Source organism: Cydia fagiglandana, chromosome 19 (genome assembly GCF_963556715.1).
Source record: "Cydia fagiglandana chromosome 19, ilCydFagi1.1, whole genome shotgun sequence".
NCBI classification, from domain to species: domain Eukaryota; kingdom Metazoa; phylum Arthropoda; class Insecta; order Lepidoptera; family Tortricidae; genus Cydia; species Cydia fagiglandana.
In genome coordinates, this window is record NC_085950.1 from 4,712,227 (window position 1) to 4,739,459 (window position 27,233).

The 27,233-nt window shown below is 35.6% G+C and overlaps 1 protein-coding gene across 3 annotated transcripts in view; it reads left to right on the top strand.

Moving 5' to 3' along the window:
* LOC134673842 (uncharacterized) overlaps positions 1-27,233 on the top strand; it is a 43,899-nt gene that overhangs the window by 16,396 nt on the left and 270 nt on the right. The window contains exons 1-7 of one of the 3 annotated variants that reach the window (XM_063531879.1): positions 6,794-6,953; positions 18,601-18,662; positions 20,298-20,447; positions 21,260-21,361; positions 24,338-24,463; positions 24,662-24,742; positions 24,821-26,935. In XM_063531879.1, coding sequence (XP_063387949.1) covers positions 6,886-6,953; positions 18,601-18,662; positions 20,298-20,447; positions 21,260-21,361; positions 24,338-24,463; positions 24,662-24,742; positions 24,821-26,935 — 2,704 coding nt within the window. In that variant the 5' untranslated portion in view covers positions 6,794-6,885. Of the gene's footprint in view, positions 1-6,793; positions 6,954-18,600; positions 18,663-20,297; positions 20,448-21,259; positions 21,362-24,337; positions 24,464-24,661; positions 26,936-27,233 lie in introns of those variants that run through there. The other 2 variants (XM_063531878.1, XM_063531880.1) reach the window with 2 other exon arrangements.

Here is a 27,233-nt window from a genome sequence, read left to right on the forward strand (position 1 = left end):
TTTACTGTATGTGCTAATGGTACCACCTACGCAGACCTTGGCCTAATATTCCCTATTCCTAGAGGCAGGCGTGTCTCACTCCGCGATTTCGTCGCTTTGGTACAGGTAGCTAAAAGTACATCCGTTCGGCCCCAATTTTGGGGTTTGTCATAAGCCGCGCGTGGCGCTGTCGCCACCTAGCGGCCATATCTGTGCTGATCGTAACTGACGCGTTTTGTTAGAGAGTGAGTCTTCTGTACCTAGTACTATCTAGACACGCGGCAGCGTGTCAAGCCAAGTTCAAGCAAAGGAACTGGCTAGCCAGCGCCAAGAGTATCTAGACACGCGGCAGCGTGTCAAGCCAAGTTCAAGCAAAGGAACTGGCTAGCCAGCGCCAAGTGTAATATTACACGAACCACTTGGTGCCACTTTTGACCCTTCTATAACTCAAAACATCTTTAACGTAAACACATAAAACTACGTGTGTTTAATTATATCCATAAGGACATCTAGAAGCCCAAATTTCATGAAGCTAGCTCAAACGGTTATAAAGATATGAAGGTCAAAAAGTCGTAAATTTTAAGACTGACTGACATACCTATAGTACCTAAACCTAACCTACTTCCAGATGACCTAGAAGGATGAAATTTGGAATCCAGCTCAGTTATTGTGTGAAAGCGTAGGAAAAAATCTAAAAATTAAAAAAAGTTATAAAATAGGGGGGGTCCCCATACAAAAAAACCATTTTTTATTGTGACTGACATATAAGTACCTAAACCTAACCTACTTCCAGATGACCTAGAAGGATGAAATTTGGAATCCAGCTCAGTTATGGTGTGAAACCGTAGGAAAAAATCTAAAAATTAAAAAAAGTTATAAAATAGGGGGGGTCCCCATACAAAAAAAACCATTTTTTATTGTGACTGACATATAAGTACCTAAACCTAACCTACTTCCAGATGACCTAGAAGGATGAAATTTGGAATCCAGCTCGGTTATTGTGTGTAAGCGTAGGAAAAAATCTAAAAACAAAAAAAAGTTAATAAATAGGGGGGGTTCCCATACAAATTTCTTTTTTATTGTGACTGGCATATAGTACCTAAACCTAACCTACTTCCAGATGACCTAGAAGGATGAAATTTGGAATCCAGCTCGGTAATTGTGTGTAAGCGTAGGAAAAAATCTAAAAATAAAAAAAGTTAAAAAATAGGGGGGGTCCCCATACAAAAAACCTGTAATACGCGCTAAACAACCGGCCAACGGTGTGTCGTTGGCGGCGCGCGGCACCACATAATTAATACAAAGAACAGAAGTAAAAAACATGCAGCGGAAACACAAGAAAAAACATTAAATCTCAATACCTGCCTAGTTTTCTTTACAAAAAGTATTGATATCCCATCAAAAACATAAATGTAAAAAAGGAGAGCCAAGTTCAATACAAAAATTATGCTTGGCTGTGGGGTTCGCCGCAAAAAGAATGGAGATTTAAATGAGTGCCAAGTTCTATGCAAAATCCAAATATGTATTTATAGGAACAAAATAACATTATAAACAAGTATTAAACTCTATTTCTTTGCTTTATTGGATACCTATAACAATTGCTGTTATTTAAAAAAAATGTGAGATCTTAAAGTAGGTTAGATTTGGCTTGGCCAGTTTTTATCAGAATTACAAAATATATATGTTGAATAACTTTATAAAATGATTGATGTAATGAAAACTGGCCAAGTCAAATCTAACCTGCTTTAAGATCTCGCATTTTTTTTAAATAACAGCAATTGTTATAGGTATCCAATAAAGCAAAGAAATAGAGTTTAATACTTGTTTATAATGTTATTTTGTTCCTATAAATACATATTTGGATTTTGCATAGAACTTGGCACTCATTTAAATCTCCATTCTTTTTGCGGCGAACCCCACAGCCAAGCATAATTTTTGTATTGAACTTGGCTCTCCTTTTTTACATTTATGTTTTTGATGGGATATAATATTACACGAACCACTTGGTGCCACTTTTGACCCTTCTATAACTCAAAACATCTTTAAAGTAAACACATAAAACTACGTGTGTTTAATTATATCCATAAGGACATCTAGAAGCCCAAATTTCATGAAGCTAGCTCAAACGGTTATAAAGATATGAAGGTCAAAAAGTCGTAAATTTTAAGACTGACTGACATACCTATAGTACCTAAACCTAACCTACTTCCAGATGACCTAGAAGGATGAAATTTGGAATCCAGCTCAGTTATTGTGTGAAAGCGTAGGAAAAAATTTAAAAATTAAAAAAAGTTATAAAATAGGGGGGGTCCCCATACAAAAAAACCATTTTTTATTGTGACTGACATATAAGTACCTAAACCTAACCTACTTCCAGATGACCTAGAAGGATGAAATTTGGAATCCAGCTCAGTTATTGTGTGAAAGCGTAGGAAAAAATCTAAAAATAAAAAAAAGTTATAAAATAGGGGGGGTCCCCATACAAAAAAACCATTTTTTATTGTGACTGACATATAAGTACCTAAACCTAACCTACTTCCAGATGACCTAGAAGGATGAAATTTGGAATCCAGCTCGGTTATTGTGTGTAAGCGTAGGAAAAAATCTAAAAACAAAAAAAAGTTAATAAATAGGGGGGTCCCCATACAAATTTCTTTTTTATTGTGACTGACATATAGTACCTAAACCTAACCTACTTCCAGATGACCTAGAAGGATTAAATTTGGAATCCAGCTCGGTAATTGTGTGTAAGCGTAGGAAAAAATCTAAAAATAAAAAAAGTTAAAAAATAGGGGGGGTCCCCATACAAAAAACCTGTAATACACGCTAAACAACCGGCCAACGGTGTGTCGTTGGCGGCGCGCGGCACCACATAATTAATACAAAGAACAGAAGTAAAAAACATGCAGCGGAAACACAAGAAAAAACATTAAATCTCAATACCTGCCTAGTTTTCTTTACAAAAAGTATTGATATCCCATCAAAAACATAAATGTAAAAAAGGAGAGCCAAGTTCAATACAAAAATTATGCTTGGCTGTGGGGTTCGCCGCAAAAAGAATGGAGATCTAAATGAGTGCCAAGTTCTATGCAAAATCCAAATATGTATTTATAGGAACAAAATAACATTATAAACAAGTATTAAACTCTATTTCTTTGCTTTATTGGATACCTATAACAATTGCTGTTATTTAAAAAAAATGTGAGATCTTAAAGTAGGTTAGATTTGGCTTGGCCAGTTTTTATCAGAATTACAAAATATATATGTTGAATAACTTTATAAAATGACTGATGTAATAAAAACTGGCCAAGTCAAATCTAACCTGCTTTAAGATCTCGCATTTTTTTCAAATAACAGCAATTGTTATAGGTATCCAATAAAGCAAAGAAATAGAGTTTAATACTTGTTTATAATGTTATTTTGTTCCTATAAATACATATTTGGATTTTGCATAGAACTTGGCACTCATTTAGATCTCCATTCTTTTTGCGGCGAACCCCATAGCCAAGCATAATTTTTGTATTGAACTTGGCTCTCCTTTTTTACATTTATGTTTTTGATGGGATTATTTATTCTGTGCTAGAGGTGATATAGTTACACCACTAAAAGTCTGCAGCGGATTTGATAGCCCCCGCCCACGCAGTGCAAGTATCATCTTAAACGTCAAACTTATATGAAATTATGAGGTATAAATAACACTTCCACTCCGTGGGCTATCAAATCCGTTGCAGACTTTTACGGTCTAACTCTAATGTTGTGTAGGAGACTGAAAGAATAAATGTTTATAAATAAACGTTTTGTTTTATTTACGTTGTCACATTAATATTAAAGGGGCCCACTGATTAACAGTCCGCCGGACGCTATCGGCCTGTCAGTTGTTCGGAGCTGTCAAAATTTTGTTCTAAAGGGGCCTACAGTCCGCCGGACGGTATCGGCCTGTCAGTTGTTTGGAACTGTCAAAATTTTGTTCTAAAGGGGCCTACAGTCCGCCGGACGGTATCGGCCTGTCAGTTGTTTGGAACTGTCAAAATTTTGTTCTAAAGGGGCCTACAGTCCGCCGGACGGTATCGGCCTGTCAGTTGATCGGAGCTGTCAAAATTTTGTTCTAACTGACAGGCCGATACCGTCCGGCGGACTGTTAATCAGTGGGCCCCTATGAATATGAAATGAGCATGCTCTTTTCCGCAATATGTCAGGATTAACAGATAAAGAAAAAGAATCCGCATTTGATACTATGTAGTAGCGTGACCGTATCCTAAAGGTGGCCACTGACGAGCCTTCCAACAGTCCAAATAGCGTGGCTGCAATCCAAAATCGGTCCGTGAATGTCAGAAACGTACAATGTTTAATATTAGGATGCCCTCCATTTTGATGAATCCATTGTAACGGCATCCATTTGGAAGGCTCGGCAGTGGCCTGCTTTATGGATCTCCAATAGATAATGGGGCATTCCATGAAATCGTCTACCGTTTGTCCCGTACAAACGCGAATTTTCTGAAGATTTGCAGGTATAAGAGTTTCTTTTTTATGACAAATAGTCAAAAATATGCACAGACAAATAAATCGATTGCTTTAAATGCCGAAAAAAAGTCGCAACACAGGAAATAAAATGCGTTTGTACGGGACAGCCCGTGGAATGCTCCTAAATCCTAATACGAGCACTTCGATTCTTTCAGCCAATTAATAGTACCCCAAACAACACCTATACTCTGTATCTTTAGGTATTTAAATAAAAGTAAACAAAATCTACCCTCAAATGGCTCTTTAAGCCAGTTGAGGGTAAAATCAATCAATCGATCAATATTTTTATTTGTTAAACATAGGTACATAGGTGTTACAATTAATTACTTAGTATCACTATGTCTTACCAGCATTGGGTATACAAATTTATTTGCATTGGTAAGTTTAACAATAAAGTGCATGCATAAGTCTTACCTTACTCTAAACATTAAATAAATATTGCATTAGTTAAATTAAATTATTGTCTCTTTTATATTCGTCAATGGAGTAATACGCTTTATTTGATAAGAATGTAAACAGACGTTTCTTAAATAGTTTTATGTTGTCTGTATTTAAAATGTTGTTTGGTAAAATATTGAAAATTCTTGATGCCATTCCAAAAACACTTTTAGATAAAAATGCCGTATTAAATGAGATGGTATTGCTAATCTTTCCTTGTTGACGTACACTATTAAAGCTTTGGAACTGATTTTTATTTTGCTTAACATAACATGCAATTTCATAGATATATAGGCATGGAAGAGTTAGTACACGTAGTCTAATGAAATGTTCTTTACAAGAGTCAGTTGGCGGGATACCACATACGGCGCGAACACACAGCGCCAAAAGAAAAATTACACGATCGAATAATATAGGTTAAAGTCCGGTCGTTCCGTGACAGATCCCGGCGGTTTTGTATTTGGTTGGTTAACCAATAAATATTATAACTACCCGAAAATGTACAAATTGTTTGTTTACTTTTTTTTTAATACCTAAAACTAGGGACCATAGTCTCGTCGCTATCGCGTTGTCATTCGGAATGCGTGATTGCGAAATTGCATGCATCTCTAGCAGGTGCCGATAAGGATTAATTCTCTTATTGCCGATTACATTGTGTGCTTGGCTTCATTCAGTCGGGGCAGGCGCGGACTTAGAGATGAAGTATATTGTTTTATACCACGATGGCGGCAAACAAGCGTGCCTAATACACACGCTATAAGCGTGCGTTGGTCACTTGATGGTGTCATCGGAAGATCAGCGCTGGAAGCCACTAGCAATATGCTGAGATGCGGCCATTTCGTGGCACTTTAATCTTATTTTGTTTTTTCTTTTGTATAATGTATTGTACCGATTGTTTGTACTTACGAATAAATCAATTCTATTCTATTCCTATCAAATAGCAAGCAACTAAAGCCCAAAGCATGTAAACGCTTGCAACTCCAGTGGATTATAAGCACGTTTCTGACTCCTTAAGCGTTTGCTCGATGTTTCATTTGCCAAAATTTTCAGATAACCGAAGGGATTTAAAAAAAAAAATTCAATATCTGTTTTTAAGCTTTCCAAAGTATTGAAAAAAAGTATCCTGAGAAACCATTGGGTTAGGTTAGGTTAGATTGGGGACCCCATCTAAATATTCAACGGTTTTTAGAAAAAAACGCGTTAAGTCAAATAAAAATTTCGTGCTTAGGTATAATAATCGTGTTTAAATTTTCGGAGATGAGATAGGTAACCATTTAAAAGTACAGAATTTGAACCAATCGCAATTAGCTAATAATATGTATTTGTATGAAAGGGATAAGATGTAATTTAACTAAATCAGTCTCGTAAAGTTTTATGAATAAGGGGTTGTGCACAAATCACGCGAGGTGTTTTCGGCTACTTTTTGACCCCCCCTCACCCTTGGTGATATTTGGTGAAGTTTTTGGCTACCCCCCCCTCCCCCCACACAACCTCACGTGCATTTTTATTTTATTTTTTCAGTCGAGCTAATTTTAAGATAAATTGTATTATTTACAGAAAATCTTGTTTATTTTTCTATTTTCGTTAAATAGACTCGCTATTTTGAAAAGCAGAGTGAAGATTTATGTTTAACGAAACCGAGAAAAAGTATAACTCATGTGGTATGTTTTTTTTCTTAGTTTCGTTCACTGTAGAAAAATACACGTGAGGTTTCCTTATACCCCTCCTCCCCCAACGTGATCTATCGTGATTTTTTCGTGACCCCCCCCACCCTATCGAACCTCGCGTGATTTGTGCACAAGCCCTAAGGGGGTAAATAAATAAATTCTAATTATTCGCTCAACCCAAATCCGTCCGCCGTCCGAAACAAAAGCATCAGCGCAGCCGCTGATGCGTGAAATGCTATAAAACTGCATAACTCCATCATTGGACACATCACTCGCCACCATGCAGCACAAGCTCCTCTGCCTTGTTGTCGTCGTCGCCCTGGTCTTCGTACACGTTGAAGCTGGTAAGTTTTTATATAAAACATCTAAGGCCCACTTGCACCGCTAACCCGGGGTTAAGTGGTTAAACCGTTAACCCAGTGTCAAATTGTACTGGTAACCATAGTAACTCCAGGTTTAACCGGCTAACCCCGGGTTAGTGGAATGGTGCAAGTGGGCCTAAGGTAAGTACTGGTGCTCGACGCGGTACTAGTACATGTCATCTTGAAACTTAAGTCATTGTCAATAGAGGTGGCAAGGTGTCATCTATTGGGCATTAGCGTGTCGAGCACTAGTACGTTTACCTTATCAGGTATAGAAAATGACTAAAAAATAACTACATTCCCGTTGCCAGGGAGGTTTTGGGATTATACTGAGAGCAACTTTTACTATGTGACCAACCACAAAAGCCCGAAAAAAAGTTGGTTGTTTTATACATTTTGGCCGGTTCATTGTCGTGGTTGGTCCCATAGTAAAAGTTGCTCAGTATAATCCCAAAATCTCCCTGGCAACGAGAATGCAGTTATTTTTAGCCACCGTGTAGAGTTAGACCAAGAAAAGTCTGCAGCGATTTTGATAGCATACGCAATGCAAGTGTTATTTATACGTTATAATTTCATAGAAGTGTGACGTTTAAAATAGCTATCAAAATCGTTGCAGACTTTTCTTGGTCTAAATCTATTAGAGAACCTTTTTAATCCCAATTTGACCATAAAAAACGAACGAAACGCATGTTCTCTGGAAACTACTTCGAGATTCACACCTGGGATGGAGCAAACTCGGATTAGCATTTAGAACCAAATGAAGGTATCAAAACGATTTCTAGCTTGCTGAGAATTCATTCGAAAAAACCTAATTTGATTGGCCTATAGTGAATTTTAGAGCATTCATAAAAAGGAGTCGCCTTTTAAATTGTTTCTCCTATGTCAAAATGCTAAGGACTAACAGTGGTTATCCCTCAAGTCGCCGTGGACGCGATATCGGATTTGCAGAAAAGTTACAACCGAGTCCCATTGACGACGCCAAACGCACATGCGATTTCAAAATTTTATTACGATTACAAAATGTACGACGAGTCAAAAAACCTGGGAAGTTTTTGCCATTTCATGTGCTGGGATTAAGGGGTTAAGGTTGCCAGAAAAGGTAACCCCCCCTCCTCCATACAAGCCACGGCAAGCGATAAAGCCACGACAAGCGATAAAAGCCAGGACCAACGACAAAGGTCACGACAAGCGATAAAGCCACGACAGGTGATAAAGCCGGTACAAGCTATAAAGACACGACAAGCGATAAAAGCCACGACAAGCGATAAAAGCCAGGACAGGCGATAAAAGCATGATTCTAAGAATACCCTTTTTTAGGGTACCTACATACTGTTAGCGGCGGCGTTCCAGACGGGAAACTACCGGCCGTACCTAGACAACTCTTCACGTGAAAATTGCTTAGATTGAAAATGAAATCTATAAACGACTCCTATTCGGGCGAAATCGCGGGCAAAGACTAGTGAGATATGATTTACTGGAAATAGGTTACGATAAAATATTCACCAAATGTAATTAAGCATTGGAACACTGGAATTCAAAGGATTCGAAAGCACCGACTGTGAAATAAACTCCCTGCCACAGTTTTTCAATAGAAAAACCGGATAAGTGCGAGTCGGACTCGCCCACCGAGGGTTCCGTACTTTTTAGTATTTGGTGTTAATAGCGGCAACAGAAAGACATCATCTGTGAAAATTTCAACTGTCTATCACGGTCCATGAGATGAGACGGTCCAGACATACAGACGGACAGTGGAGTCTTAGTAAGAGGGTCCCGTTACTGCCTTTTAATCCTTTGGTTAAGGAATCATAAAAGGAATTTAGTACTACATAATACACACCGACGTGCCAAAAAGTATTCAGTTAGAATCTGTGCGGAAAGAGAAGAGTCGTGGAATGTAAGGGTGCCTATACATTTCACAACTCTTCTCTTTCCGCACAGACTCTACCAAAGTTTAAGGCAGAGTATAAAATGGGAAAAAAGCAACGACCTTAATTTTTGTAGTTCAGCAAATTAAAATTCAGTTTAATAACTGATGCTAATGCATCAATTTATATTTGGTTATTAAAAAAATCCGTCACTTAAATCTTTTTGGCAAAACATCTACTAGTATAACTTATTGCTCTTAGAGCAATTGTATAAAAAAACCGGGCAAGTGCGAGTCGGACTCGCGCACGAAGGGTTCCGTACCATAATGCAAAAAAATAAAGTAAAAAATAAGCAAAAACAAAAACGGTCACCCATCCAAATACTGACCACTCCCGACGTTGCTTAACTTTGGTCAAAAATCACGTTTGTTGTATGGGAGCCCCATTTAAATCTTTATTTTATTCTGTTTTTTGTATTTGTTGTTATAGCGGCAACAGAAATACATCATCTGTGAAAATTTCAACTGTCTAGCTATCACGGTTCGTGAGATACAGCCTGGTGACAGACGGACGGACGGACGGACGGACGGACGGACGGACGGACGGACGGACGGACGGACAGCGAAGTCTTAGTAATAGGGTCCCATTTTACCCTTTGGGTACGGAACCCTAAAAATGACAAACCTAATAACCAAGTAAGGTTCGAATACCACTCACGGACTTGGGCTATAGCATACTAGTAGTCAGCAAAGAAAAAATATAGACTTAAATTAATACTCCAATAAATAAATATTCATTTAAAAATAAACAGGAAGTGTTAAATTTTTATTGTAATTATTTTCATGTTATTGTTATTGGAGCAATACCTAAATAAAATTTACTTATTTAAACTAAACATAAAAATAATTAAAAACTAAACTTAAATATAAATATAAACTAAATAAGTATCAAATAAATTGCATACTGAAGCCACATACTGAAGACGCAAAGGTGCCCAACACGCTCGCTGCTTACTTACATGAATTAATTTGAGGTGTCTTTTTAGGTCAAGATCCAGACAACAGTAAGTTTGTATTATAAATACTCGTATTGTTTATATCGAATGGCTAAAATAAATAATTTCTACGTTTAAGTGTACCTATTAGGAAAAAATAAATACTTAAATAAAAATTTGGTAGGTACCAGATTCAGATGATGGTTAACTATGCCATTTTGGTGTAACTTAGTTTAAGAAATAAGTTTTTTTTTGCATTTAACTGTTGTTTTATTAAAGAAAAACTTAAGCGATCACCGCACAGTAGGTACAAATCTTTTATTTTTAATTATTTGTCTGAATTAATTTTAATGATTAACTATTTAGATATGGAAGAGACCCAAGATAATGATGCGGAGGAAAATGAATCTAAAGTTAAAACACGTAAGTTTAAAACGGTAAAAAAATAAATATTAAATATCAAACTAAGCTACATTGCGCGGTGTGGTACTTGAAAATGGAGACCTAGCTCTCTGAAACATGTCGTTGGAGTGGTAATAGGGTATTAGATGATGATGATGATGATATCCTGTTATCCCTCACCAGGGACATAGGGCTCTCAGAAGGGATGTCCATTCTTCGCGGTTAGATTAGTATTTAAAATAAATTATTTTAGGTTTTTAATGTTTGCTTGTGATTATCTTGTAAATTTACTATTGTATGTAGGTAATAAAAATATTTTACACCATGCATGAAATAAAACACCAGAAGATTAGTAGAGAAACGTAGACAGCAGTTATTTTTAAACACAATATCTATTTTCAAACACGTATACTATAAAGAGTAGGTAATTTGATCGTGACGTCACATGCTAGCATTTAATATAAAGTCCAGTTTTGATAGTTCGAAAAAATAAACTGATTTGACAATGTCAAGTACCGTATTATATAATGATCTTTTTCATCTTTTAGTTGACAAAGACCAGGGTAAGTTACAAAACTTTGTATTTAACTGAAATAACAATAACAATAACAATATTTTTATTCACAATAAAAGTTTAACAGGCACGTTACAATGAGCCCCGCACTAGGCATGGCCTGTATCGCGGGGGTCATGATCATCGCGAGATACCAATATAATAAACATAAGAATAGGAATTATATTAAACATAAGAATAGGAATTAGGAAAGAAAGAGGAGTATAAACTTGTGTGTTTGTAAGCTTGTATAGTGAGAAGGGAGTGAAAAGTGTGTGAATGATGTGTCCGAGCGTTGTGAAAAACTGAGACTGAACTAGAGGAGGAATGAGGAAGTAAACCTATGAGTACGTGGAGTTATAGTTCGTTTTTTTTAGCATTAGAAAGAACTCCACAGAAGCAAGCATACAGTTTTTATCAGACTCTTTAATTGTTAATAATTATTGAATTATCTAATGTAGCATGGTCAATACATATAATTTACTTCAAATTATTACCGCTAAAAGTGCCGGATTTGGAACCACAAGCTTACTTCTGCGAAGTTCTTTCTAATGTTAAAAAAAACGAACTATAGGAGTCACTAGGGAAGGATTCAGAATTTCTTCTGATTCCTCGTAGTTCCAAGACTTTAGCAGGTTAGTATACGTTTTTTTCATTTACGTTACAGTGCAGTTAATATTCATTATTACGAAAATAATAATAAATTTAATTTTAATTACCGTCAACTAGATGCACATCTGGGGAATAATGACGAGATAATTGAACAGGATATGGAGAAACGTAAGTTCAGAATTGTTTAAAAATCATGAAACGTAGTAAAACATTAATATCGAAATCGTTTCATTTATTTTAGCCGAAAATCAAAATGAGGGTAAGTTAAAAATACTATACATAGAGAAAATACTATACATTTAATTGATTTAGGTTTAAAATAATGTATACGAATTAATTTTAATGATTGTCAACTATGGACATGGCACGACCAGCTAAAAAAATCTGAAACGTAATAAAACATTAATATCGAAATCATTTCATTTATTTTAGCCGAAAACCAATATGAGGGTAAGTTAAAAAAATGTATTTAACCATTTTATTTAAATGAATAATGTATACGAATTAATCTCAATGATTGTCAATATGGAATGATTGTATGGACATACCACGACCTGCTGTTATAGTAATGAGGACGATGCACAAGAAATTAAAAATCGTAAGTTCAGAACCATAAAAATTAAAAATTAAATAAAATAATATAAAAATATTTAATAAATCTAAATTCGTTTTAACTCATAATTGGGGTAAGTTAAAAACCTTTGCATGAAGTAAACATAATGATTTTGGATCTTTATTGTTTCCCAAATAAATAGTTTGAAGTCATAATGTATTGTTTGTCCGAATTTTCGTTAGTCATAATTGGGTTTTCTCAGAAACGCGTAACCTTTCAGGATTGCCATAAAACAAACCTAACCTAACCTATCTATAGAATAACCTTACGAAAATCCTGAAAAGTTAACGGTTTCAGTTTTATGACTAACGATAATATGACAAACTTACATTATGACTTAAAACTTTATGGGAAACAAATCGACTCCAATGATTTTGTAAATTACTTAACTGATTTTATTAATACTTTAGGTAATGATAGTGAGATAGAGCAAGACAATCACGAACGTGAACCACGTAAGTTAACTTAGTCAAAAATATATTTTTTGAATTTTGATGCACAAGAATTTAAAAATACACTACACCAGCGGTTCTCAAACTTTTTTGGTGACGGAACCCTTTCGGCAAGCGAAATATTTGCCGGAACCCAAATTAAAAATTTTCGTTCATCACTGTGGACCAGATATACCTATAGAAGAGCTGGTTTTTTTCTTATTATTACAAGTATATTTTCGCGGAACCCCAACAGAGGCTTTGCGGAACCCTAGGGTTCCGCGGAACACACTACAATAATAAATAACAATAATAAATACAACACGAGGAGGGTACGTGAAGGGAAGTTAATACAGCCTGCGGCGGTTAATTATTATGGGAAAAGGTTAAATAAATATTTAGTGCCTAGGCTGTTTAACGAAATAGGGTGGTTAAGAGGTAAACCTAGGTTAAGTAAGCCGATCCTTAAAAAGAGATTAAAAACATACCTTTTAGAAAATTAAACTTTGAGACAATGTGAAGACTTGTTAGGCATCTATGCATGTTAGTTTTTTTATATTATAATAAGGATTACCTATTGTTTAAGTTACTAATTGTTTTGTTTAGGTGCATGATTCCATTAGTTAAGTGAGCGCTTCATTCGCCAACAAACTGGTTACAGTTTGGCGATATTGTAAATTTTGTTTATGAGCATGTACCTTTTGTGTAAATAAAAAAAAAAAAAAAAACTTTGAGAATGGCTGCACTACACAATCTAAACATAAAACTAATTAAAAACTAAACTTAAATATAAATATAAGCAAAATAATAAAGACAAAAAAGAATTAAACTAATAAACTAAAACTACCTAAAAAGTAAAAAACCTACAAATAAAAAATTGGCCCCAGTTCCGTGCCCTCCGGTAGGGTGCCCAGAAGGCTGGCGGTGTTACCACGCTGTACGCCGATGCGTTGGGCGAGTTAAGCTCCAGCCTTCCGGTCACCCGTTGCGTCTATAAGGCGCTTGGCCCACTCCTTATATACGCTGTGCGCGAAAATTAAAAAACGTAAGTTCAGAACCATAAAAAATTAAAATAATATAAAAATTATTAATAAATCTAAATTTGTTTTAGCTTATAATGGGGGTAAGTTACAATAACCTTTGCATGAAGTAAACATAATAATTTTATAAATTAACTGTTTTTGTAAATCCTCTATTAGGTAATGATAATGATTATGATGAGCAAGACAAACGCGAACGCGAACCACGTAAGTTGACTTAGTCTAAAGCAGGCCACTGACGAGTCTTCCAAATGGATGCCGTTACAATGGATTCATCCAAATGGACGGCATCCTAATATTAAATATTGTAGGTTTTTGATATTCACGGACCGATTTTGGATTGCAGCCACGCTATTTGGACTGTTGGAAGGCTCATCAGCTTTGAAATACATTTTTAGAATTTTGATGCACAAGAAATTAAAAAACCTAAGTTCAGAACCATAAAAATAAAACTAAATAAAATAATATAAAAATAATTTAATTAATCAACATAATTGGGATAAGTTACAATAACTATTGCATGAAGTAAACATATTGAATGTATAAATTAATAGATTTTTTAAATCCTCTATTAGGTAATGATAATGATTATGATGAGCAAGACAAACGCGAACGCGAACCACGTAAGTTGACTCAGTCTAAAAAAAATATTTTGAAGCATTCCACCGTACAAATTAATTTTATTTCCTGTGTTGCGACTTTTTTTTTCGTCATTTAAAGCAGGCAATTATTTTTCTGTGCATAATTATTTCGAGAAAGAGATGGCGGGACGAACTGGATGCATTCCAGCGGGATTGGCGGGATCTTGCTCAGCACAGGGAGGATTGGAAAGGGAGAGGGGAGGCGTTTGCCCAGCAGTGGGACTGTGGGACACACACATAGTTTATAAAAATATTTTTTAACCATTTGTCATAGAAAAGGAAATTCTTATAGCAGCAAATCTTCCGAAAGTTCGCGTTTGTACGGGAAAAACGGTAGACAATTTTATTGGAATGCTCTTTTTTATAAACGCAATATATTAAACACAATATAACGTCAGATTGATTTAAACTGCTTTTAGCTATAAATACAAATAGGGGTAAGTAAAAAAAAACTTTGTAGTTCAATAACCAAATTTAATTATTGACATTATTATGATGTATAAGTATGTAAAATAAAATTTGCGGCGAAATTCAGCATTTAATGTATCTTTCTCGAACAAAAGGTAACTTATTGTTAAAATATGTCGCTATACTGTAAAGATACAAACCGAAAAAGTACTTTTCACTGAAAATATCACAAACTAACCTAAAAACCTTATAGGCCTCGATTTCGAACCAATGAAGCCAGACGTTGCAAAAGCGAGAGGCCTAAAATGCATACCTGGCCGCACAGTAGTACTCATGGAACGGAAACAACCAATGAAACAAGAATCTGAAGAAGAAGATGATTATAGAAGAACCCATATGAATTGGCAAGAGGATAAGTCAAAGGAAGAGTGCAAGATATGCACGTGCTCGATTGAAGGGAAGGATGAGTACTGTTCTGGGAGGCCGGCCAGGAATCTAAATGAGTGTCTGGTCCTGGCTAGATTAAATGGTGAACTACACAGTAATATGCCGTTCAGTCACGAGAGGGAGCTGTCAAATAGGATAAGGAGATATGGGGGTAAGGAGAGATGACTGTGCAGTGCGATAAGGTGCAGAAATGGTTATTTTAAGACCTATTTCGTAAGCAATTAATTGTGCATGTGCAAGATTTCAGCGGACACTTTTTTGTTCATACTGTATTTACCGGAAATAATAAAAAATAAACGTAAACATCATATCATTGTAGTATTTACAATGCACTTTGGAAAGTGCATTGGGGATAGTGGTACGTGTATAGTGATCAAAAATTAAAATATATTAATCAATAAAAAAAAATCATAATAAAAAAAAGTAATTTTATGATTTTATTCAAGTTGTATACAATATTTTTATTCAATGGAATATTTAAACAATTTGTTTTGTTGCTGCGACCAAATCTTTTGTAGAAGTTACTAAGGCCCGTTGATTTTAGAAATTTCGAGATTTTTTGGACAGTAACTATCTACCCCGCGTGGTTGCAGTATGTGTCCAGTTGTCCACCCCTAAATAGGTACTTAATACTTATCTTTTGTCATTAATATGCCCCGAGAGCAAAAATATTTTTGATGTTTAACAAAACTTAAACAGCCTCTTGTTTTAATCCCTTTCTCGGATTGTCATTTTTGCTACACATAGTGAAAGTTTTATTGTCATTGTCACAGATCTACTATGGCACAACGATGAAATCCCCTACGAACCAAAAGCGAAATGCCGCCGTGGCTTCTCATACTACTCTAACAGCAAATCAGCAAACGACACAGACATAGACGTTCCTGACGACGTCAATTCCCTCCTGGACTACCCAGATCTCACCGTCTGTTACTTTTGCGTCTGTTCGACTAGTGCCAGACAAGTCCGCTGTATTCCTAGAGACCCCTGGTTCTGCGAGCATTATAGAACTGTAAGACAAAGGGGAGCCATGAGGGAATACTATGCTAAGTTGTTCCAACAGGACCGACCTTCGTATTTTAGATCGCTGTCGTTTAGATTGAGGAGGACTATGGATTGGGGGTTGATTGATATGATTGATATCGGTATGATTGCTTTATATTTGGAGCTTTGGGTTCTTTTGTTTTGGTTCTTCATTCTAACTAGTTTTACTTCGTTTTGATTACGGAATTTACGTGTTTTTAAGTGATGGACAACGCTTTTATTAAATGAGATAAAAAACTTATAATGTTTTTTTATATTTATTTTAAAGTGATATTTGATGTGTTGGTGTAATATATAATTGTGTGTGTTATTTACAACACAAAGAATCGCCTTTTGCTACCAATCTTTTCTTCTAACATTTGAAGATAAAACTTAATTTTTCCGAAATTGTCTATATTTATATTATACAATTATGACCCATTTATAATACCTGCAATGTAGTTTTCAAATACATATAACATAAAACTTTGTCCCTGAAATAGTCATTATCCCCAATTTTACCAACTTCATTTAGAAATATTTTGTCAGATTTGTAAAAGAGATTGGTCTTGCAGGCGGCGATTCGTTGTGCTGCGGACATTCGGACGGCCACCGCCGGCACATCCACAACGGGGTCCGGTCGAAGATCCGGATGCTAAGAAGAAGGCTGCCGAAGGAAGACCTCATGCAAAAAGGTGCCAACATCAGAGGAGACTACGATGATTTCATTGTTAACAACGATAAGTGAGGAAGTGAAGAAATGAAGTCGAAATTAATAATCAATGATGACTGAAACATGAAAGGAAATGAAAAAGTTAAAAAGTTAAATACAGAAGAAAAAACAAATACAAACAGTAAAATTATTGCAGATGATTTATGTTGTAACACATTACACTGCCTGGGGCGGAATTAAGGAAATGCAGGGTAGCCCAGCATTACCTGCACCTGCATTACTCTCACCTGCATAGGAACAAGAAGAGACAGAGAACTATAAAATCGTAATTCCCCTTGTGACAAATTTAAGACCAAACAAAATGATTTGAATTGAATTACAAGAGAACAGTTTACAGAAATATATAACGAGTAATGATGTTCCATCTACGGTTATGAATCTGCATGAGAAAGCAAAATATTTCGGATACCGTCTAACCGTCTAAAAGTCTAAAAACTGAAAGTGAACATCAGAACACATTTGGTGTATTTTTTGCTTTTATATTAAACATCACATGTCACAGCGGTTTTGAAGTCGGAAAAGATATACTTATAAATTAGAAGATAAACATGATTCAGCGAAAAAAGGAATAAAGATAAGGGAGAGGAAAATAATAAATTTCCTAGGTAAAGTAAGAAAATGAAAAAAGCGTAAAAGAAAATGAAGTGCATGATAATTGACAATTAACTTTGAAAATTGCAGAATAATCAGTTTCATGGTTCAGTGATTAGTAATTAGAAGTTTTTTCATTATTAATTTGTACTATACCTATTGATGTGTAATTTTTTAATGTTTTCTACTTTTATATCGTGTTTTTAATAAAAATATATCAAAAAATCGATTATTTATTATCAACGAGCGACTACGACTTAGGTCAATTTATTTATTTATAAGTTTTTAATATTATTAAATACCACCTTATTCAATTCACGGCGCTATCAATATCATAAGCACATTGCACTTTTCTGCAAATTATTGCACATTTCTGCACCTAATAACACTGCACTTATACGTTGATGTTTGTTGGAGTTATGTCACGATTTATAAATTAGATTTAAGTTTTATCAATTAATTTTAAAAATACTATTTTTGTCAGAATGTGTCACTTTTATTGTAACAAAAGTATATGTATGTATGTAATACGATTGAATATATTTCACTGGTTACATTTTGTGATATGTTCTTACAAAAATATAAAATAAAACAGATAAATTAGTCAACGACATGTCAGCATCTTGGTCTAAATGTATTTTTTTAAATAATTATTTAAAAAAAATTGAATGAAGGTGAAATAATTTAGCTGTTATTTTTTCTTAAGTTACTGTTATGAAACAAACCTATTTCTCATTAATCGATTATGTTGCTATAGTAACCTAGACCTGGATATGAACATGGCTAGATTATTTTCTATATATTTACAATTATAACACTTAAAGCCATTATGATGATTAATACTTCTACTTGCAAGTTATGTAAAGCCTGACAAGTAATATATAAAGAATTGTCAGTAATATATGATTATGAACTTATGAAGAATCGTCATGGGCGCTGTTATTCTCATGTATATGGTGACAGTTCAGTATTGTATGAAAAAGATAGTTCCAGTGAAATTCCGCAACATGGCGCGTGGCGTGATCATACATTCCTAGTCAGACTTTACGTAATAAATAAATAATTGAAAAGAAAAGCTGTACTTTCCTGACAACATCAAAAATTTACTTAATTTGCTAAGGATACATTTGATAAGGACTATGACTGTTAAAATATCACTATCAGTAGGTAAAGGCCATCTAAACTAATTTTGCACCGGATTTAAAAGTGTGAAAGTGCCGCAAAAAACGTCATAATACATGTGTTTGTGTATAATCTTGTACATTTTCAGCTCAAAAAAGACAAGCACACAGTCGACAAGAATGTATCCCATATGTCTCTACATATAGCGATTGCAGTGAATGTAAGCATTTTTTTGTTATAAATTAGGGATCTATTATACACCGTTGTTTTTATTGAATTTCGTTAACTTCGGGGTATGATTAAGAACTTTTAAAGTAATTAAATGGCATAGTTAATTAAAAAAATTGTTTTTAAAAAGTAATTAAATGTAGCACAGCGTTGTTGTAACACGGGTATTACATTTTCTCCAATATGCTCGGAAATGTTCACCTTACTGTAGCAAAAATACTACGGGAAGTTCTTCGTTAATGTCAAACTCTAATTAAAAAACATCAAACTATCGCTGTCCTGTTCTAGCGGACGGGAAGTAAAAAAACACTACAGTAATAACTTATTACTGTAGTGTTTTTTACTTTTTAATAATAAAAAACGCAAACGGCCAATTATTATTGCCGCGAGCCGCTTCTACACGACCCGATCAGCTATCATTTCACGTGTATGATCGTGCGAATACTGCTTAATAAAATCAAAGATTATTTTTATATTTTTTTTAAATCTCATCCGTGTTCATAAAGCTTATATAGTTTGTCAAAGGACTTTCTCATTTCAAACATAGACAAAGAGAATCATACTATCTTTGTCTTACACTAGTACTAGCACCCAAAAGAAAAGGATGGGTATAGTTTTCCTGGTTCTTACTGACTGAAAAGTTGGTTTGACCAACTATATTGCACAATTATATTGAATGAACGAATACTGAATGGCAGAATAAGTTTGTAACTTTAACTTTTAAAAATTAATTAAAGAGGGAAATTGTTTTTGACATTTTGGATGTGAAGGTTTGATTTGAGTGATGCTTGATGGTTAAATAATAATTATTTTAGCTTATTTCCTCGCATGTTTGGAGAAAAGCACTATATATGCCTCGGCAGGAATAGCAATTCGTGGATTCGTCTTCTTTGTCGGACTCCGCTTCGCGTCGTCCGACAAAATCGAAACTCATCCACGAATTGCCCTTTCCCGGCCTCTGCAATAATGTACTATTAACTCAACCAAACAATTGAAATCTGTGACATATCACTGTCATTTGGAACATCGATCGACCGAGATCGTACTTAAGTTTAGTAGCAAATGTATGAACTCATTCTAAACACTAATAAATATGTAAACCGGCCCTAAGGCAAGTGTACACGCTTGTAGAGGCCTTGTAGGAAAAAAATAAATTATTGATTAACTCCGAAATGGAGTTAATTAGAATATTGGTGTCTTTGAGAAAGTTACTTGATTTAAGCTCAGGAATGCACCCTTGAAATTAACGGAAATAAAAAAAAAAACACGGTGTATTTGGTCACTCGTTCGTTCCGGGCCGGACCTTTCGACGCTTACTTTTCTAAGACATGACAGGCGATCACGTGATGCTTTCCATAGAAAACGATGCGCCGGAAGCTCCGGCCCGGACACGGCCCGGTCTAACGTGACTCATTCTTTATGATAGACGTGTAGTAGGACGGAGGTATATGTATAGGTTGATGATATTGGTGATGAAGATGATGATTAAGTTGGTTGAAATGATGATGATGACATTGATGATGCCGATGATGTTGATTAAGTTGGTTAAAATGATGATGTTGACATTGATGATGCTGAAGACGATGATGATATTGATAACGAATAAAATGAAGAAATGACTTTGCAGACACTACATGCCGTGGTTGCAATCAATGCCGCTGCAGTTCAGAGGGCGAGTGGGTCTGTTACAAGATGAGAAATACCTGCGCTGATGAAAACGAGTTCGAACTTTATGAGGATGGTACTGAGGATAATGTTGTTGGGACTATTTTACAAGGTAAGTGTAACCGTATACCTTTGCCTTATCCTATCAAATGACCAAGAGGTATTTCTTGAAAAGAGCTATCACGATTACTACAAAGTGTGAGTTTATGAAGCTTGAAAAAAAGTTTAAATATCGATCAATCTATCAAGATCTAAATACTGTAAAATCTCGCGTTTTGTACACATATTTCATTACACAAACGGGTCTACCGCGATATGATTTCATTGTTCAGCTTTAACGTCGGAATTTAAGGTAAAAACAATGAAATCATATATCGCGGTAGACCCGTTTGTGTAATTAAATATCTAAATACTGCTAAAATGTTTTTATTTTCAAATTTTAACCCTTTTAATTTGCTTGATCGTTAAATTTGGAGGGTAGGTTTAGAAGCCATTAAGGCAGGGATAAATTGTGCCCACGTACGTAAGACGCAACGTATGATGCAAGGCGTTATTTAAACCGTGAAATTTATAATGACATGTCGGAAAATTATATTACCAAGCATACAGATTTCAGGGTTCAGAATTCATAATGCCCACGACGCCCACGACGCGACGCGACGCGATTCATACGTGGGCCCAATTTATGTGTCTTTATAATGAATTTATTCCCATTTAAACTTGTCGATTGACGAATTACGTAGAATGTCCAATTGACTATATATATATATATATATACATCATTGGCCACAGCATCTTGACAGATGATTGTTGCAGCGACAGTTTATTGAGAGAGAGAGTCTGTGCGCCGTCGGTGATGAAAATGATTAAAAAAAAAGGAAAAAAAGGGCGAAAGAGATATTTATATGACATATTTTATTACAGAATTGGCGGAACAAGAGACAAACAAGAGATCAAAGAAACGCCCGACACATCTTGCACCTCTACCAGAAAAGAGGCAGAGACCGACCGTACCACCAGTTTTAGGTTAAAACCATGTTTTACACTTATGATTATTTTTAGGGTTCCGTACCCAAAGGGTAAAACGGGACCCCATTACTAAGACTTCGCTGTCCGTCCGTCTGTCCGTCTGTCTGTCACCAGGCTGTATCTCACGAACCGTGATAGCTAGACAGTTGAAATTTTCATGACCGTTTTCTTTTTGCATTTTTTCCGTTTTCTTTTGCTTTATGGTACGGAACCCTTCGTGCGCGAGTCCGACTCGCACTTGCCCGGTTTTTTTCTATTTCTTCTTTAATTTTATTCCTTGAATTACTGCTAATACTTGGGCCATTAACTACACTTTTTTCAGTGTTCTTCATATATTTCGACCTCTTTCGATTCTAATAGAAGAAAAAGTGTCCCAAAATTTCCATTCATTTTTCATTCCTTCCATTGCGTCAATACAAAATCTATCAAAAATGGTAACGGAAATAACGGAATGGGCATAAAAAAAATTTTGGGCACATTTTTTCTCCTATTATGATCGAAAGAGCTCATGATTCTGGGTAGGTAGATATAACATAAATATCACGAAAAATTTTTATTAAATTTTTAATAAAATGGCGTACTTATTCCGGATATTCGGTATCAAGTAAATTCATTCATTTCTTTTGCAGGTTATCTCATCGCTGTTCTACGTTAAATCACCGTGTGTTGCACATTTTTTAATAAATGCACGTTGCACATTATTTTAATTTTTCAATGTTTTCTTTTAGTAAACACTTACAGAACTGTCATGTTAATATATAATTTAAGACAAAGGCAAAGTTTATAACCATCCCTTGATATTTTTTTTTGCCCTTAGGCACTGGTCCCACCGCGAGCTAGTAAGCTATGAGCTATCGGCTATAAACACGAACAAAAGATAAGCACTCCCGTGTAAATAAAAGAGACACGGCGATATTTATAGCTCACCGCTGGGCGAGTAACTATAAATATTTAGTCTCACCTGCTATTCGTTTCTGAACGCTTTTATTATACTGTTAACGCGTCTCGTTAAGTGGCGGATTTGCAGCCTTTGCCGCCCTAGGCCCCAGGCCCTGTGACCGCCCCTTACTCAGCACACAACATATTGTCTACATTTTGAGTTATTTCTTGTTATCGAAATATAAAACATTAAATTAGCTTACAAATAATAATACAAACTATCTCTAAACTAAATAAACTTAAAATAAAAAACGTCCCCCAAGTCACTGCCGATGGGTAGTGTGCCCAGAAGGCTGGCCGCATTGCCACGTTGTATGGCAATACTTATGCGTTGAACAAAATACTGGCCAGCCCTCTGGTCTCCTGCGGCATCTATAAGGCGCTCCGCTAAGGCCCTGTATATACGGCGCGCGCTTGGCCCCCACGGCCCCAGCGTTTCGACCCCAAACGCCTCAAAAATATAACTACTGCCAAGGGTGGCATATTTGCGGCGTTTGAGGTCTTCTGCCATGGACGCGGCATGACCAGCATCTCTGCTGGTGCCCGGAAGGTGGGACGGCGCGAGGGTGTCAACACATGTGGCATCCCAGACTAGAGGCCGTCCCATCTTCCAAGGCACCAACGTCATACCGTCGGGCCTCTTGCCATCGTCCCTAGCCAAACCGACGGGCTCGAGTATGGCCGGGACTTTGACGCTGATAAAGGCCCTTCGGATGACGTTGTTGATGCTGGCGTGTCTGGGTATGCGTCCGGCGCTTCTGCCGCAGGAAAGTCCATGATGTCCAAATTTGTCCACCATGGCACCACAACGGCAGTGATGGGGGACGTTTGTTACAGTCCCTATGCGCAAACAAGTCGCCAGTCTGAAGGTGGTGTTGTCCAATAGGGTCCCTATGGATGGAGAGGGTAGGGCTTGTAGCCACAGACCCGACTCCCACTCCGCAGTGGCAAGGAGACGAGCTCGCTCCGCCGTACTAGTTGACGTATCAACGAGATTATTCCGTACTAGACGGCAGAGCGGCTCGTCCCATTGCCTCTGCGAGCAAGGATTGGCAGGCGGGTCCGTGTTGCTGCAGGTTAGTGACCAAACATTCTTGGCCTCGGTGCAATGTGCTGCCTCTATGGCCCCGAGAGAGCGAGATAAAATGCCTCCAATTAGGTTTTGAGCACTATGCACCGAGGACAAGAAGGCAGGCAGCGACACACTGGAAATAAAATACGAAATATTATTATAGCGAATTTTTTGTCACAATTTGCCGCCTCTAATATCTTGCCGCCCTAGGACCGGTACTAGGCTATAGCGGTACTAGGCCACTGGTCACGCGAGCTTAAGAATTTTATTTAAAAAATGTACTGGATATTTCTCAAAAATGAATGTAACCCCGTGAATCAAAGTAACCTCAGTTTGGTGCGCGTTTGATGGTAAATATTTCTTTGTAAAGGAATAATAACAAAATTGCGTTAATATAAATAGTGTAGTGTTGCTGTTATTATATTAACCATGAACCGTTTATAAAAGTTAAAAAGACCGATATTTCTTCTTTCAAGTAGGTAGGGGTATTTATTGGTAAAATCAATTACTGATTATTTTTACTTGAATCTCACATATCTCAGCCAAATAAAAGAAAAAGTTTCTGTCGTGTCGTACGAGGGAGTTAAAAGCTGTCCCAGCAAAAAGAAGAGTGGCGATTACTCCACCGACAAGAGCATAGCTCTTAAATACTGATGATGATGATGAAATATATGTATCTACTCTTCTTTAAATATTCTTTAGTTTCTTTCCAGTAATTTATTTAACAGATTTTTTAACCAGAGGGTAAGTAGACATTGTTTAGCAGGAAATCATATCAGAAGTCTGAAAAGTTAACAATAGCATCCTTTTTGACCAGTTCTTCAATTTGATGTATCACATATTTAAGATAAAGATAAAATTTATTTCATTGAAGAATATCCAATTAGAGCGGCCAAGGTGCTCAAAAATATCCATTTGATATTTATGTAAAAATAATGTAGGTTTTACTATTTTTCTTATAGACTTTGACGCCGACTACGCAATGAAGGAGCTACACGAGATCATGAGGGGGAAACGCTCGTTGAAAGAACTTAATGCAACAGACAGACCTATTCAGTTTTATCACACAATAGACGAAATAAATGAAGGTAACTATGATAAAGTACAAATGGTTTTTACTGAAATAATAAATTGGTATTATGTAAATATGTGTAATAGCAAACAGACCTAATAATTAGAATAGAATGGAATATAATATAACACAACAGAATAGAGCAGAATAGAATTGATTAAATGTATATACCTAATTCTTTACAAAACTAATAATTAACTTTTTGTGTTTATAGATACATTGAAGAACTCTAACATATCTGGAACCCTTGGAGTAAGAAAAGTCGACCCTGCCGTGAAGACTAGTCGAAGATCCGGTGTGTTTGATAATTCAACCAGTGATCCCCTTCACATAGAGTATAACCATCCAACAATATACAATAATCACATTACAGATAACAAAATTGAGACATCTCATAATCCTGACCAAGACGATGCTCTGGCCAACGGGAAAATGCACAATATTGTGAATTACACCCAAAACGTAAAAGATAAAGAACTATCTAAACTTGTAGTAAATGAATTGAAGAAAGGAGAAGAAACTATAGGTGACCCAAATGCACCGGTAGCGTCTAATATTACGTTCACCCCTGAAAAAGATACCCTAACTGCAATGGCGTACATTGCCGGTAACCTATTGAATAAGCTTTGGCATTTGGAGAGAGACGCAACTGATGACTCAATAGAAACAGATAATATGAAAAATCAGAAAATTGCTGATTTGCTTGATTTATTTAAAGAACCTTTGACTTATAGACAAGAAGTATTCTTAAAAGATGCTTTGGAACATTTGTCAGAAGCAGTGAATAAGGATAAAGATAATAAACATTTTTCACTGTGTGAAACCGTGGATAAAATGAGAAAAGATTTTGTAGGCGATGACAAAATACAAGAAGAAGAAAAGGAAGAAAAAAAGCCGAACAAGAATATTAAACAGTCAAGTGTGGATAATGCTTTGTCTAAATTAACTAAAGTTCTTGGTTTGTTAGAAAAATATGAAATCGTACAAACAAATCTTCAAAGCGTAAAACATCCAAAAGATATACCGCCTCTCTCTACTGAAACACCTAATTTACGTACAGATAAAAAAGATAGTTCACTTAACCTGTTTGGCAATATTTTGGAAAAAATAACCAATTTACTTATGCCAAACAATAAAAGGATGAAAAATAGAATAAGAAATCAAAATATGTTAAGCAACGTTCATAATTTGGAAGAAGATATTAAGAAAACATTTAATATCAATTTAGATGGAATGAAACTTACATCTGCAGATAAACTAATTTTGGACTATATAAATAGACTACAGTCGAACCCATGTCCATTGTCAAATCAGCAAGAAGATAAGTCAATTCGGAATAAACATAGCGACATATTACTTAATTTGTCTGAATTTTTCAAAATAAAATCTTACTCCGACCTTATGAATATTGTTGACCCGAAACTACAAAAAACTTCAACTCAACCAACACCAACGATGGTTAAATATCAGGAGAGTCGAAGAACGTCAGACAATAATACAAGTATTGATATCGAAAACAATAATACGTTAAGTATAAATGATAAACTCAAACTTCACTTAAAGGCCATAGTCAATGACCTAATTGAATTACAAAATGTAAAAGGAAAAGATACTAAATTGGGAGATTTCAATATCACGGATGTGTTGCCTTGTATTATTAAAATTATTAATCAAGAAAAGGATCAACCAAAAGGAACTAAGTATTATACACAGAGTGCATTGTTAAATAAAATTAAAAGTGTTTTGGAAGCAATTAAAAAAGACATTAGAGAAATGCCTCAAAGTCGCAGAAGTATGAATACAGGTCCAAGGCCTAAATCAGTCGTAGTCTGGGAACGTATAGTTAAAAATTTAGACCAAAATCCTCAATCAGGTAGAAGATTCTTAAAAATTGTCAAACCTCAATCGTATGAAGTAGTGAAGAAAATGATAGATAATATGGAATCAAATAACTCTAACACGTACAAATCCGTAGCGCTAAATAAAGATATACCAGCTGCTGATAAGCAAACGTTTTTAAACACTTTATTAATGGAGACTATTAATTATGCAAGCATAATTGGAAAGTTGCTTGTATTAAATCGTGAGAACAAGCTACCGGAGAAAGACACAGACGACCTTCTTGAATTTGTTGATACTGCAACCACGAATTTTGATTTAAACACAAAAGTCGTAAGGGATCTCGATAAGCCCAAACAAAATAGACTCAATGTTCAGCCTAACAACAACCAAGCTATCAAAACAAACAATAAAATGTCTGACATCAATGATAGCTATAAATTAAACAGCGAACTTACAATGAATCAACTCATTAAGACTAGAGTAACGCAATATCTGAAAATGAAGGAATCTGAAAAGGCAACTGAAGATATGGGTTATGATATAGCTCAAAGGATCCTATCAAATTTAGAAAGGGGAAGTGAGAGATTAGCTCGGGAACTTTACAAAATTTTAATTGAAACCAGTCAACGAGAAAAGAGTGCAACAGGTAAAATACTGAAATACCTATAATTTGCGTGAATTTTAGCAATGAAAGGAAAAAAAATAGTGTAATTGAGTTTCTTGCATATCATACAGGTAATGAAGACTATTAACGCAAAAAAATTATATAAATTATAAATGAACCACGAGTATAGTGAGTGGTTCGACAAGAGGAATCTTAAAGGTAGCGAGGGATTCAACCCTCGTGGGTTAAACAATCTTTGCTCTTCTCAAAATTCAAAATTACTCAGAAATACCTAATTATTCAATTCAGTATTTTTACAAAATATTACTTTATAAAATAT